Source organism: Pelecanus crispus, chromosome 3, assembly GCF_030463565.1.
Source record: "Pelecanus crispus isolate bPelCri1 chromosome 3, bPelCri1.pri, whole genome shotgun sequence".
NCBI classification, from domain to species: Eukaryota; Metazoa; Chordata; class Aves; order Pelecaniformes; family Pelecanidae; genus Pelecanus; species Pelecanus crispus.
This window is the reverse complement of record NC_134645.1, coordinates 126,079,622-126,094,047: the sequence shown is the minus strand read 5'-3', so window position 1 is coordinate 126,094,047 and position 14,426 is coordinate 126,079,622. Positions and strand designations below refer to the sequence as shown.

The 14,426-nt window shown below is 46.0% G+C and overlaps 1 protein-coding gene across 1 annotated transcript; it reads left to right on the top strand.

Annotated features, from left to right (window-relative positions):
* The first annotated feature begins 2,418 nt into the window (after positions 1 to 2,418).
* Positions 2,419 to 13,395, top strand: TDRD6 (tudor domain containing 6). The gene is made up of 5 exons (XM_075707168.1): positions 2,419 to 9,076; positions 9,519 to 9,637; positions 10,734 to 10,823; positions 11,631 to 11,688; positions 13,293 to 13,395. The coding sequence occupies exons 1-5, from the start codon at positions 2,419 to 2,421 to the stop codon at positions 13,352 to 13,354; spliced, it is 6,987 nt and encodes a 2,328-aa protein (XP_075563283.1). The 3' UTR covers positions 13,355 to 13,395.
* Positions 13,396 to 14,426: the final 1,031 nt, after the last annotated feature.

Sequence of the window (14,426 nt, the reverse complement as noted above, 5' to 3'; positions counted from 1 at the left end):
CCTGATGATGGATATGCAGAAGTACCTGATCTATTGAGTTAAAAAAAGTAGTATTAAAACTCTTGTAGTGAAAAACTGGTTTAATGCTTAATAAAGCTCTTTTTATTTGAGCGTGAAACACTAAAGAGATTTGTAACAGTGCTGATCCCTAGTATTTTGTATTTAAAAATAAATAAATGTTTTGAATAGGAAAACTTGCCACTTTCCACATTACTTTGGAGTGCTTTGTAATTCCAAATTTTTCAAGCAAAGTTTCTACCCTGTGAAGCATTTGGCCATATTTATTTACTTACCATAGAATCATAGAATCGTTTAGGTTGGAAAAGACCTTTAAGATCATCCAGTCCAACCATTAACCTACACTACCAAGTCTACTCTAAGCCAATCAAGGGTAGACTAGACTAAACCATGTCCCAAAGTGCCACATCTACCCGTTTTTTGAACACTTCCAGGGATGGGGACTCCACCACCTCTCTGGGCAGCCTGTTCCAATGCTTGACTACCCTTTCCGTGAAGAAATTTTTCCTAATATCCAACTTAAACCTCCCCTGGCGCAGCTTGAGCCCATTTCCTCTCGTCCTATCGCTAACTACTTGGGAGAAGAGACCAACACCCACCTCACTACAACCTCCTTTCAGGTAGTTGTAGAGAGCAATACGGTCTCCCCTCAGCCTCCTCTTCTCCAGGCTAAACAACCCCAGTTCCCTCAGCCGCTCCTCATAAGGCCTGTGCTCCAGACCCTTCACCAGCCTTGTTGCCCTTCTCTGAACACGCTCCAGCACCTCAATGTCTTTCTTCTATTGAGGGGCCCAAAACTGGACACAGTATTCCAGGTGCGGCCTCACCAGCGCCGAGTACAGGGGCACAATCACCTCCCTGCTCCTGCTGGCCACACCATTCCTGATACAAGCCAGGATGCTGTTGGCCTTCTTGGCCACCTGGGCACACTGCTGGCTCATGTTCAGCTGGCTGTCGACCAGCACCCCCAGGTCCTTTTCGGCCAGGCAGCTTTCCAGCCACTCTTCCCCAAGCCTGTAGCATTGCATGGGGTTGTTGTGCCCAAAGTGCAGGACCCGGCACTTGGCCTTGTTAAACCTCATACAGTTGGCCTCAGCCCATCGGTCCAGCCTGTCCAGGTCCCTCTGCAGGGACTGCAGGGTCAGCTTCAGTTTCAGAAGCCAAGAATTAGCCTGAGGATGGCAGTGAAATTCCTTGGCTGGACTCTCCTGTGGCCTAAGAAAGGCTCGCTGAAGTCCTGGGCCTTTCTCTTCCTCGCACCTCCACTTCTGACCATTGTCCTTAAAGGCTGGAAGGCAGCTAAAGGTCTGCCTGGAAAAAGGGGGGCGAAACCAGGGAGAAATCACACGTTTGCAGAGCTCAACAGACGAAACAGAGCAATGTGACAGTCCAGGCCATCTGGAGGGGGCCACCAAACACAGCACCCACCTTTGCCGCTAGCCGAGGCCCCGAGAGATGGTGCTTGCCCGCAGCTGCCCCATCCACAGGCAGGACAGCCCCAGATGCTGCTGCCCCTCAGTCCGGCATCGCCCTCCCCGCACTGCATATGGCTGAGCCAGGCAGGACTTGGCGGAGGCGGGTGTCCCGTGCCTCGGGCAGCCTCAGAGGCAGGGTGCAGACGGGCTGGTGGCAGGCGGGGGGCCGCCTCCACCGCAGGCGCTGAAGAAGCCCGAGGCAGGCCGGCGGCAGCGCCTCGCTGCCGGTGGAGGGGCAGCCCTGCCCGCCCCCCAGGCCCCTCTGCGAGGTTGGCGGCGGCGAGGCCGGGGGGAGCCGTCGGGCAGGGGCCGCCCCCGCTCCGCGCCCGGCCCCGGCTGCCGGCGGCGGAGCAGCCTCGCACCCGGCCGGGCCCTCACGGCCCCTCACGGCCCCTCACGGCCCCTCACGGCCCGCCGCTGCCGCCCCGAGCGCCGCGCCCCACCCTCACACCGCCGTCCCACGCTGGCCAATAGCCGCCAAGCCCTGCGCGCATGCCCCGCCCCGGGCGCCCGCTCTGGCCAATGGAGGCTAAGCGGGCTCGGAGGGCCCGCCCCTCACCCCTCCTCCCGGCCGTGCCGCTACCACACTGCCGGCGTGGAGCGCTCCACCCTGGGCGAGGGCAGCTCCAGCGGGCTGCGGGCTGAGCCCTGCGGCTCCTGCGTGCCCCGGCGATAACTCCCCTCCCTGCGGCGCCTCCGAGCACTCTCCGTTTAGCAAGAGCGGCCCGATGGATCAGCCCGTTCCGCCTCTCCTGTTCCCCCTTCCCTCCCGCCGCCCCCCCCCCGGCGGGGATCAAAATGGACTCGACCACCCGGGGCAGCCCCGTAGCCGTTCCCCGCGGGTCACGTGGGCGGCGCGTGCCCTATGAGGCCGGGCCGGGGCGGCCATTTGTCCTCGTGCGGGCGGTGAAGGTGGAGGCCGACCATGGGCTCCAGGCCGGGGGCTCTCAGCCCTGGTGCCGCCGTGGCCCTGCGGGTCTGCGCAGTGGGCCTGCGCCCCGAGGTGCCTGTCGTGCGGCTGTGGGGACTGCTGGGTCAGCACAGCGCTGACTACATCCGCCTCCGCCGGGAGATCCAGGCATCGGTGGGGCCGCGCTTGGTGACCCCCCCGGGTCCCGGCAGGCTGGTGGTCGGTGGGCCTGAGCTGTGTGCTGGAGACCTGGGCCTGGTAGAGGTGGTTGGGCTCTGGTACCGCTGCTGTGTGGTGAGTCGCCGCGGCCAGGACTACCGTGTGTTCCTGCTCGATGAGGGCTGCGTGGTGGTCACGTCTGCTTATTACCTGGCACGGGGCTGCGAGGAGCTTTTCCGCCTGCCCCCGGAGGTGCTGGGCTGTGTTGTGGCTGATGTCGTGCCCTCTGGAGGCCCCAGGGTAGCAGCCTCTCAGAATGCACCAGTCTCCGCCTGGACAGTGGAAGCTATGGAGTTCCTTAGCTACCTGCACGGCAAGGAGGTGTCTGGCCTGGTGCAGGAGGTGATGACGCCGCAGCTCATAGTGCTTGAGCTGCCCCAGCTTGCAGCCCAGATGCATCGCCTGGGCCTGGCCAGGCAGGTCGCTCCCAGTTGTTTCTCCCAGGTGCTCAGGCACTGCCTAACTTCTGGCCACTTAAGGAACCAGCTCAAGCTGCAGCCTCCAGCATGTTCCCTTATAACTTCTGCAGTGCCACAGCTTCTCCATGTGTTGCTCTCGTATCAGCCTGTGTCACCTGCCTTGGGTTACTTCTACCCACAGCTTCAGTTGGGTGTGACAGAGCCTGTCCTAGTGACCCATGTCTCTGACCCACACCACATCTACTGCCAGCTGCAGAGCCTGTCCGAGGAGATCTGTTGCCTTTCTGATATCATGCGCCACACCTATGACCGGTGGGAGCAGGATTTATTACCCAAAGTGGGCTCACCGTGTGCTGCCCGTGGCATAGATGGCCAGTGGTACCGTGCAGTCCTGCTGGAGCTTCTGGCTGGGGAGCAGGACCAGCAAGTGGCTCTGGTGATCTTTGTGGACTATGGCAGGAAAGAGACTGTGAACAGAGCTAACCTGCACCATTTGCCTGTTGAGTGTTTTCGTGTGCCTGTGGTGACTTATCCATGTGCTCTTCAGGGTATCTGGGATGGGGGTTGTGGCTGGTCCCCATTGCAGACTGATGAGCTGAAAGCGTTGGTGCTAGGTAAACGAATGAGTGCTCGCATTGAAGCCTTTAACTCCTTTGAGCATCTCTATTATGTGAGCCTGTATGGAGAAAACGGCATCAACTTGAACCATCTTTTTGGGGTGCAGGCTTGCTGCCTGGTGGGCAGCTGTACGCAGGTCAGCCAAACTGAGGCTCAGGAGCAGCTGGAAGTAGAAGAATCCACAGCTGATGAACTGGAATTGCCACCAGGAGCACCTCCTGTTGCTTTAACGCACAGAGATTTGGCCTCTGCTCCTATAGTTGGCATGCGTCTGAAGATGGGTGCGTTCCACGACGCGCAGGTCTCTCACCTCCGAGACCCATCAGAGTTCTGGCTGCAGCTCCGTGAGCATCACCGGATCTTCAGGCAGCTGAGGCAGAACATGTGGAATTTTTACTCCCATGCCACGAAGCTGGATGGTGCTGGGTGTGACTTACAGCCTGGATCCCTTTGTTGTGCCAGTGGGAAAGAGGGTGCCTTTTATCGAGCGGTGATCACAAGGGTGCTGGACAGTGGGGTAGAAATACACCTGGTGGACAGAGGCAGTACGGAAGTGGTAGATCAGTGTGCGGTAAAGGAGCTGCTCCCTCGGTTCAGGGAACTACCTGCTTTAGCTCTGAAGTGTTGTTTGGCTGGTGTCTTTGCTCTGAATGGGAGTTGGAGTGAAGCATCTCTGTCTGCCTTCAGGGAGATTGTACTGAACAAGGAACTAAAGGTTCATTTTTTGAGTGTGCAGGGTGACAAATACATGGTTGACATTTTTGACCAGTCCCAATTAAGAGAGAAAAGTGTAAGTAAACTTATGGCCCAGGGAGGGTATGCTGAATACCAGAGGTGTGAAATATCCAAGACTCTCCAGAAATCATCTAAGGCTGTGAGCCAGGCCTCTTCCCCAGCATGTGCTGGGGAGGAAAAGCAAATAAATGCAGAGAAGAGGATCAGAGAGGAATCTGATCTGAAAAGAAGTGATAGAGCACTTAATCCTTATGCAGCTGTGGTGGTCAGAGAGAGCCCTGTTGCAGCCATTCACAAGTCTAAAAGTAGTGAATCTCTTCCTGCTCAGAAGTATGAAGGCAAGGAAAACCTGCCCATCTCTTTGAGACAGAATTATGTAGAAATGAAGCCAAGTTCCTCTTATGGAGGTCAATTAGAAGTGGGAAGTACAGTTAATGTTGTTGTGTCATATGTTGAAAATCCCAGTTATTTTTGGTGTCAGTTAAGTAGAAATTGCCATGACTTTAAGGTATTAATGGCTGAAATTCAGGAGTATTGTAAAAACTCATTCCACCCACATGCTTGGCCACATTCTGTATGTTTAGCCCAGTATTCAGAGGATGAAAAATGGTACAGGGCTTTAATTATTGGTGAAGTTCCTTTTGCAGAAAAAGTAGAGGTCGTATTTGTTGACTATGGCAACAGAGAGCTGGTATCTCTAACAAACCTCCGCTCAACTGATGAACGCTTTCTTAGGTTAGAGGCTCAGGCTTTCAGGTGCAGCCTTTACAACTTAATCCAACCAAATGGTCAGGATCCTTTTGTTTGGGATGAAGAAGCGATTCAGGCTTTTCAGGAGTTTGTCGATACTTCCTCATCTCACTTTGAACTGCAGTGTACAATATTTGCCTTGGCTTCGATAAACAATAAGGAGCTATTTAACATTGTAGATTTAACAACACCTTTTCACAGTGCTTGCCAGTTTCTGACTGAGAGAAGTGTGGCCAGACCTTCATCTCCTCACAAGCCTCTGGTATCCTCGGTTCAGCTGCTTTCTTACTATTATTCTATGCACGGTATCAAAATTGGGAGTGAGGAAGACATTTATATTACGCACGTCGAGGATCCGTGGACATTTTACTGCCAACTTGAAAGATGTGGAGGTGTCTTAGCACAGCTTACTGATAACATCAGTCGCCTAAGTGAAACAATAACCAGCTTAGAAACCCTGCAGAAGTCTGGGACCTTGTGTCTAGCGAAGTATACTGATAATCAGTGGTACAGGGGAGTAATTTTGAAAACAAAACCTAATACAGAAGTCTTCTTTGTGGATTTTGGGAACACAGAGACAGTAGAGAAAGACCATCTACTTCCTTTACCCAGTGATGCTTGTGATATTTTGCTTTTGCCAATGCAGGCCATAAAGTGTTCCTTATCTGATATGTCTAATGTTTCCAAAGAAGCTACAACATGGTTTAAGCAAGCTGTACTAGAAAGGCAATTAAAAGCGATAGTAGTAGCAAAGGAATCTAATGGTAAACTGTTGATTGAGTTGTTTGATGGTAATACTCAAATTAATGCAAAACTGAAGGAGGAGTTAAGCTTAAAAAACAATACAGGATTGCGTAGGCATGTAGAAAATGAAACTTTGTGCTCCAGAAATACAGATGTGAGTGAGAGGAATGGGACTGCAGAGTCCCCTTTAAATACAGGTAGGCCTCTTGAAAGAAAAAAATGCAGATCTGAAGCCCAGGGAGGAGGGGGGAGTAGCAAAAGGTACTTCAAAGACGGTGTAAATCTTTTCCATCCTGCTACAAAGGGAGATCTGGCAGCTGGATTACTAGAATCTGATGAAATGCTTAGCAGTAAGAAGGATGCTTTTTTGTTAAACAAAGCAGGGGAGAAGTCTCTGCTCTCCATCCAGATGGATGCACAGCCAGGTATTAAATCTGATGGTGAAGGCAGGTGTATAATGCCTAAAAATGTATCTGATCTACTGCAAGAGAAGATAGTGCCAGCTCTTAAAGTGTTAGTGTATGTGTCTCATGTAAATGATCCGTTGGATTTTTATGTTCAACTAGAAAGTGACGAGGCTCAGCTTAACAGCATTTCAGAAAGCTTAAACAATAGGACACAAGCAAAGAACCCTTGTGGACAACTCTTCCAAGCAGGAGACTTAATCAGTGCTATTTATTCAGAAGATGGCCTGTGGTATCGAGCTGTAGTAAGAGAGAAGACTTCTGACTATTTGATAAGTATACAATATATTGATTATGGTAATACTTCAGTAATTAATGTTGATCAAGCGCACAGACTCCCTGAAGACTTGTCAACTATTCCAGCAATAAGCATTCACTGCTTCCTAGGTGGACTTAAATGCAAAAAAAATACAGACTGGGCAGAGAAAGCAGTGCTTTACTTCACCAAGAGAACAAGTGAAGTTCTGCTAATGTGTGAATTTGTAGAGAAGGTTGACGATAAATGGGAAGTTATTCTCAGTGACCATCAAGGTATAATAACAGTGGATTTAGTTGATGAAAATCTTGCAAGTCGGGAAAGATCTTGTTCAACAGAAATATTTGATAGAGAGAACAGTGACATGGGAACTGTGTGTGAGCCTTTGCCTCCTCAGGCACAAAATAAAATTTCCAGTGTAAGTGATTGTAAATCATTTATCTGGAAGTTTCCAGAGGCAGGCCAGACTGTAAAAATTTATGTCACAGTGGTAAATGGTCCGGAATATTTTTGGAGTCACAGTGCTGATACAGAAGACATGAACTACATAGAGGAAAAAATAGAGGAGGCTGAAAACCTTGGACTAAACTCTTTGAACAATTGCAGTTCTTGTATTAAAAGCGGTGATACTTGTCTAGCAAAATATAGCCAAGATGGAAGGTTCTACAGAGCTGAAGTCAGCAGCATAAAAAGTGACAATGTAGTTGTTAGACATGTGGATTATGGAAGTGAGGAAGCTGTTAGCTTGGAGATGGTCAGACAAATTCCATCTGAATTGCTCAAAATACCTAATCAAGCATTTGCTTGCTGTCTGTCAGGTTTCAGTTCCTCAGAGGGCTCATGGCTTAGTGAAGCAAAAGAGAAGTTTTATGATATGACCAAAGACCTCTTATTAGAAGCTGAAGTAGTAGAAACTCAGGAAGATAAAGCTTCTGAAGTCCCTCTGTCTGTTGTCAAGCTGGAAGCTTCTGGCAAGAGTATTAATGAAGAGATGAAGTCTTTTTGGAAGGCTAATAAAGGAGCCGGTGACAATGCTTTCTCAAACTTTGAGAACCCCTTAAAGGAAAACAGATGTTCAAACAATGATATTGGTCTTTGTCTCAAAAGAGAAACTACTGCTGTTTGTGGATTAGCTCAAGAAGAAAGTGAAAGTGCTTTACTTTGTTCTGAACCTTTCCTGGGTGTAACTTCTGGGTGTTCAAGTACTGTAGAAGCAAATGTGTCATTGGGAGCTGTTGCGTATATGTCTGGGAAGGCTGATGATGGATATGAAACGGCTGAGTATCATAGCAACTTTGATAAAGAGATACCTCTGTCTGAAGGAGAGAGTGATAACAATGTATTACTAGAACCAACAAGAAGCTGCAGTCTTCATATTTTGGGGAGTGAAGTGAAAGCTGCAGAACAAGAGTTATCTGAAGTACCGTTTCGAGAGGATGCTGAGCTGAAAGCAGAACTGACAGGCAGTGCTTCAGCAGCCAGTCTTTTCCTAGGAAACAAACAAAAAGAACTGCAAAGATTGCCAGTGCTGCAGGTACAGTCATCTTTGAGTGATGAAATGGGGTTGTTAGTAGAACTGGATCAATTACAAATGCAGTCTTCATATGATGATCTAAAAGGGTTCATACTGGAGCTAGAGGCACTTCCAGTGCAGACCTCCTTTGGTGAAGAAACAAAAGAAGCTCTGGAAACAGAGTCACTTGACATGCAGACAGCTTCGGGCAGTGAAGTAAGAGAGAAAGCGTTGGAACGGGAATCGTTTGAGCTGCCAGTAGTGAGTGAGGAGATGGGGGAGTTGGCAACTCTGAAATTTCTTGAAATCTTACCGTCGCTTAATGAGAGAGTGAACTTGGTGCCTTCAGTTAGTGATGAACAGAAAACAGTAGAGCTGATTCCGTCTGATGTTCAGCTTTCATTGGGAGAGAAAGCAAGGAAACTGGAATTGAATTTGTCTGGAGTTCATAAAGCAGAAGCCATACAAGAAGATTGGATGGAAGTAGAGCCTCCTTCCCTAAGGCTGTCTTCATCTGGTGGTAGACCTGAGAAACAACTGGACCTGAAGACCCATGACATGCTGTCAATGCTAGGTGCTGAAATTGAGCAGCTTCTGGAACTGGTGCTGCCCAGTGTGCAGCCATCTCAGGAAGATGGGGAGGAGGACTCACTAGGGTTGGAACACACTGTACTGCAAAGTTCTGCAAATAGTGGAAGTAGATTTTCATTTCTTACAAAAGAGTTTATGAATCAGAGGCCTGTTTGCACTGTAAAATCATGTGACGGTAAAGCTGAGAAACGTAAGCAGTGGCAGAAGAAGACAGACGACTGTTACGTGGAAGAATGGATGAAACAAGACTTGACTGAGTCGTTTAAAGAATGTGGAAATACACGTGTGCAGTCTTCAGAGTGTAAGCCTGGGGATGAAAGAGTAGAAAAAAAGCAAAATGAGAACTTGTCTGACTGCAGCACAGGTAAAGTATCTGATTTTAAGGAGTTAAATAATCAAAATGTTGTGCACATTCAAACATGAGAATACCTTTCTTGTAGAAACCTAATCTGTATTCCCTAATAAGTTACTATGTCAGTGTTGACATGAGTATGCTTTGATGGGTTATGGACATCAGACTAAGTGTATCATCTCATGGATAACGTGACAGTCTAACAGCAGCTGATCTTACTATGAGGAGTTAATGATTTTATGATTGGAAGCCTATTTCTGAACATGAAATACATTTTCAAGACAGTTCACAATGACAGATTTTTAACTTTCAAATACTTATTAAGTACGGGTACTTTGGAGGGGGGCATGGGAGGAGGGCTGTGAGGCATTGAGTTTTTTGGAGAGGTTGTTTTTGTGTTTTGTCTTTTTTTTTTTTTTCTTCCTCCTTCATTGATACGTCATCATTTTTGTAGAACACAATGAGTATACTTGTAATCTGAAGGGCTTTGCCGTTGGTTCCAAATGTGTGGTGTGGACCTCTCTAAAATGGTGCGAGGCTCGCATTTTGGAGGTATCTGAAAAAGGTACCAGGGTAAGTATGGTTTGAATACTCTTTCTGCATTCTTAAGATCTGGTCCTTCTTTGGTCTTCCTCCAAACTTTGAGTATTTTATAGAAGTCTATTACAGAATTTAAGAATTAGTATTACAAAGGCTGATTCTGGACTTACAGACTACATAGAAACAGCAGTGTCTCAAACCAAGTGGATGCTATATGTCAACACTTGATATTACCTTCACATCTTATTCCACTGCATTGACTGCGAAGACCGGAGGATCTGGCTCCAGTCTGAGATATGTACTCATATGCATGTGGTTCTGTCTGGCCTGCAAGTTAATGTTCTGCTATGGTGCTGTGTTACCATTAAAATGGTCATGAAACTTGGCATTATTTTACTGATATTTTGAGGAATTAGTGTCAGAAGGGTAGAAACTTGGAAAGAAACTTAAATTATCCTGTAATTAATAATGAATACACAACTATTCCTACTTGAGTGAAATGTGTATTGAATTAGTGGTTGGTGGGAGTTAACTTTAACAGTCGATTGTGATCTAATGGGTTGTCTTGTTCTACTGCTGCTTAAGCTATGGGATAAATGAGAAGTCTGCCTCCAGGTTGGGGGGAGTGTGTGTGTATGTACACATATGCACAGACATCATACTTACATAAAAGGGCTGTTAAGTTGTAATTTAAGATTGAAAATCCAAAAGATCATTTCATAAAAGTAACTTTTTGGAAGATTGAATGCCTGAGATCATGGAAGGCAGCTCTTTTGCTAGTAGATTCTTTACGTATCTAAAGCTAACATCAGCTGTATGCAGATGACTGTCAGTCAGGCAGGTAGTGATACCTCTATTCATCAGTTTCCTACCAGTTCTGGTCTAGTAGGTGTTTTCCAGCCTTCCTTTCTCACCATATGTGGATTAGAAGCCCAGGAGAGCCTTCGGCAGATTCAGTAGTGATATTCAGCTTTATTAGAGGTTAACTCACTCTTCCTTGCAAGATCCAGACTGAAAGCCTTCCCAAAGGCAGGGAGTTCTCAACTGTGTTTTCCTATTACTGTGTCGTATTTGCTGAGTGTATTCTCAGGATCCGCTGCTGTGTTACGATTTGGCTCTGTCTGTACAGGTCTTGAATCTCTCCAGTGGCAAGGAGGAGATTGTGGATCCCGAGAATGTCTGGAACGGTATTCCTGACTGGGCTTGCAGATCATCTGAGGTATGGCGGTGTGGTAGTGGGCTGGGCAGGACAGTACCGATTTTTAGAAAGGGTGCTCTGAGTTTAGTTGTGATTCTTCCTGTGTCACCATGAGACTAGAAAGGCAAAGTAGCATTAATGTGAATCTGTGCATTTGTGCCAACCACTAGAAGCACAGTATTTTTCTTTAAGACATCATATTGTCCTTCCTTCTCTGATAGGTCTCTATGGAGACTATAGAAATTTGTATAAATCTATTATATAACTGGTATCATATAAATAGTTTACATAAATTGATTTATATAAACTGTCAGCCCTTTGGGCTGAGGACTCTGAATTCAGCCTGGGAATAGATTACTGAAAACAGCTTCAAGGAAGAAATGTTACTTGAAGACTACTGTTAATCAAGAACTGTAGAATAGTGCTGATGTGGCTTTTGACAGATCATGCTAGTGGAGCATGTAACTAACTGGTAAATGATGAAAAATACTCCTATTATGAAGTAATTAGGAAATGATAGTAAGGTTTTCACCAGTGTTCTTCATGAAGTACCACTGAAAAACTCACATCTGGAACCCAAAACTCAGGTCATCAGCCATGCTACTGACGATAACAGAATGAATTTCCAGTTCATTCTTTACATGCAGTTTTTGCATCAAAGCAAAAAGTGGTCAGAAGACTTCTATAGTGAGTTATAAAGGGGAAAAACAGTGGTAAATAAGAGACCAGTAGTGCTGATGTAAAAAGTTACTCTAGTATTAAAGGAAGCACCTCAATAGCTATCTTGGCAATAGTGCCAGCTTCCTAACATCATCCCCTTTTGTTTAGGCAATAACCCCTGCAACAGAAAACTTGCAGTCCTTACCAGAAGAGTCCTTACTTCAAGGTAAGACTACCTTAAGCCTCCCAAAGAAGTTGTGTACTTGGTGTTTGAGTGCTTTCTAATATTCTAGAAAATGCTTTATTTTAGAAAATACAGTTGAAACACTTTTTTTTGAGCTTATGTATTTACACTGATACTGTTGTTGTAATTTTCTTAGTAGCATTAGCTTGCATACTGTCAGTTTAATGGTGAATACATGCAATGAAAGCTGCTACTCTTGTCTTGATTAGAAATCAATTTTGTACTTATTTATTCAGCCTAGTGGATTGAACCTCTTAGACAAGCTGGGGTGGTACACCTAAGTTACAGATTTTGATAGGGTTTTGAGCATTGGCCATCAGCATGCTACTCTTGCTCACATTTCTGAGGCAAGGTGAGCGACTGCTAGGCAGACTCTACTAAGCATTGTAGTTTGGGATTTGAATGCCCCCATCCCTTAACAGATCTTGGTCTATGAATCTAAACCCATAATAATACCATCGTGGTGGTTGTAAGGGTAGTTTGTGAATAGTGCATGTACATTTTTATTGTTACTTCAAAATTTTGAAGTGTTACTGGCAAACACCTGTGTACTAAAGAAAATAGTACAGTTTCTTTCTGATTATATACTATTTCTATAATCTGTGGAATCAGAGCAGTTCTGGTTTTAAGAGACCTTTGGAGGTGCTCAAAGCAGGGTCAGCTAGCTCAGGTTGCTTCCTTTCAGGTCTGGAATCTGTCCAAGGATGGAGGCTCCAGAACCTCTCTGGGCAACTTGTTCCTGTGTTTGACCAGTGGTTGCCTGATGGAGACTGAACTAAGCTTAAGTAGAGATAGCATTTGTGTTTTCAACGATTGAATTGGTAATTGTATTTCAGTACAATTGTACTGAAAGCTGACTGGTTTATGGGTAACAAATAATGAAGCCTGCAACAGACATCTAGTTAACCTGCTGGGCAAAAAAGTAGTTAAAAGAACTTGATTAAAATGTTAAACTGATGAATCTATGAATCCTTCCTCGATCGCATCACTCAAATGCAGGATTATTCTTGATCTTGCTGTTTCTGGTTTTCATAATACTTACACAGTTTCTACCACTTCATTTTACTGGGGTTTCTTTTCCCTTTTTGGTTGCTAATTGTTATTGTCCAAATTTGCCCGCTGCCTGTGTTCTTGAATACAGAGCAAAGCACAGTATTAGTGTATGCACCCTCTCAGCAACAGTGCAGAAAACATGAGCTAAGGTCACGCAACCACGTGGCACAGAATTGGGTCTTGCTGGACATGTGGGCCACGGCCTGGAAAGGCAGTTTGAGTAGAAGGTACCTGATCCACAGGATGCAAAAACTCCGCAGTGGCCTGCGCTAAGCCCACTGAGGGATAGAGTGGCTTGAACTCATAACCGAAATCTGGGACCACTGCTTGCTTCATCTTCCTGGGCGGTTCCGTTGCTTGAAATGTCTTATCCTTACGTGATAACTTTGTGTAACTGTAATCTTTTAGTGCAGTCCAATATATTGATGACATCTAGTCTGAAGCCTTGTAGAGCGATGACTTTAGATATTAATGCATTTATACGTGTTTATAGAAACATCTTGATGGGTCTAATCTGGTTTTATTCCCTGCAGAAAAGCAAACTGGCTGCAGTTCAGATTTAGCTGAAGATCCTCATGTCCTCCAACATTCCTGAAACCAAGTGACATGTTCACCACATGAAGCTGAACAAGTACCTGTGTGCGCAAACATTCCCATGAAAACATGTTTTCATGGAAACAAGAATACAAGCAAAGCAGTGGGTGTTTCTTCTACCTAACCAAGCAACTGCCTGGCACTACCATACTTCCCTGTGAAGGAGTAGTGCTTGTTCATAGACTGTTATTGTCAGCTTGGCTTCTTATAGCTGTACTTTCTTTACTTAAAAAAGAATTTGCCTCTTGACTGGCATTCCTTACTGAATGTGTGCCTGCACTAACTTGTACCTAGCTGTTGGTGGGTGGTTCTTGAAAAAAGGTTTCTTGTGAATTGCTGTATAGACTACTGTGTTGCACAATACTGCTTTCTGATGCTTGCTTTTTGAAAAGTTGCATTGTTACATGTGTGTGTGTGGGGGGGGGTCCTAAGAAAAGTTGAGGGTATCTTTTTTTTTTTTTTGGAGGGGGGAGTTTTTTCTCTGTAGGGGAACATAGTTGTTTTGGGTTGAAGTCTTGCATTTGGTACTGTTATATAGCAATGGAAGAAGCTGGAATAAAGCTTTGGCTGGCATATACCAATTGGTGTTTTGTTAATGACTTGGGTTCTTTCCCTGTACATAAGCCCAAATGCTGTGTGCATACTGAGTATCTGCAACTATACTATTGCAGTTAGATGTAGCTATGCACATTCTGCAGTTACTGGTTCTGTTTTGACCCTAAACAGCTCTCTATAGAGTACTGTGAGCTATGGTGAATGCAAAATAAACTTGTATTTATGAGATACCTTTCATTAGTGCAGTTAAGGCTGAAGCTTTTCCTACAAATATGAAGCAGACCTAGTAGAATGGTTTTGCTGCTGCATGTGTACAGTGTGGTAAGGACTTCTTAAACAGCTTATCTCACCTTTTATTCTCCACCTCATGTTCAAAAGGGATTTCTATCTTCCAGTCCTGCTCCATGCTCCTGTATAGCATAGGTTCTTCCTCCTCTCCAGTGGCTATGGATTTTTCATACTGCCATAATGTTTTAGGAACGCAAGATCTCTGACAATGTAGTAGTCTGGCTGAGTAT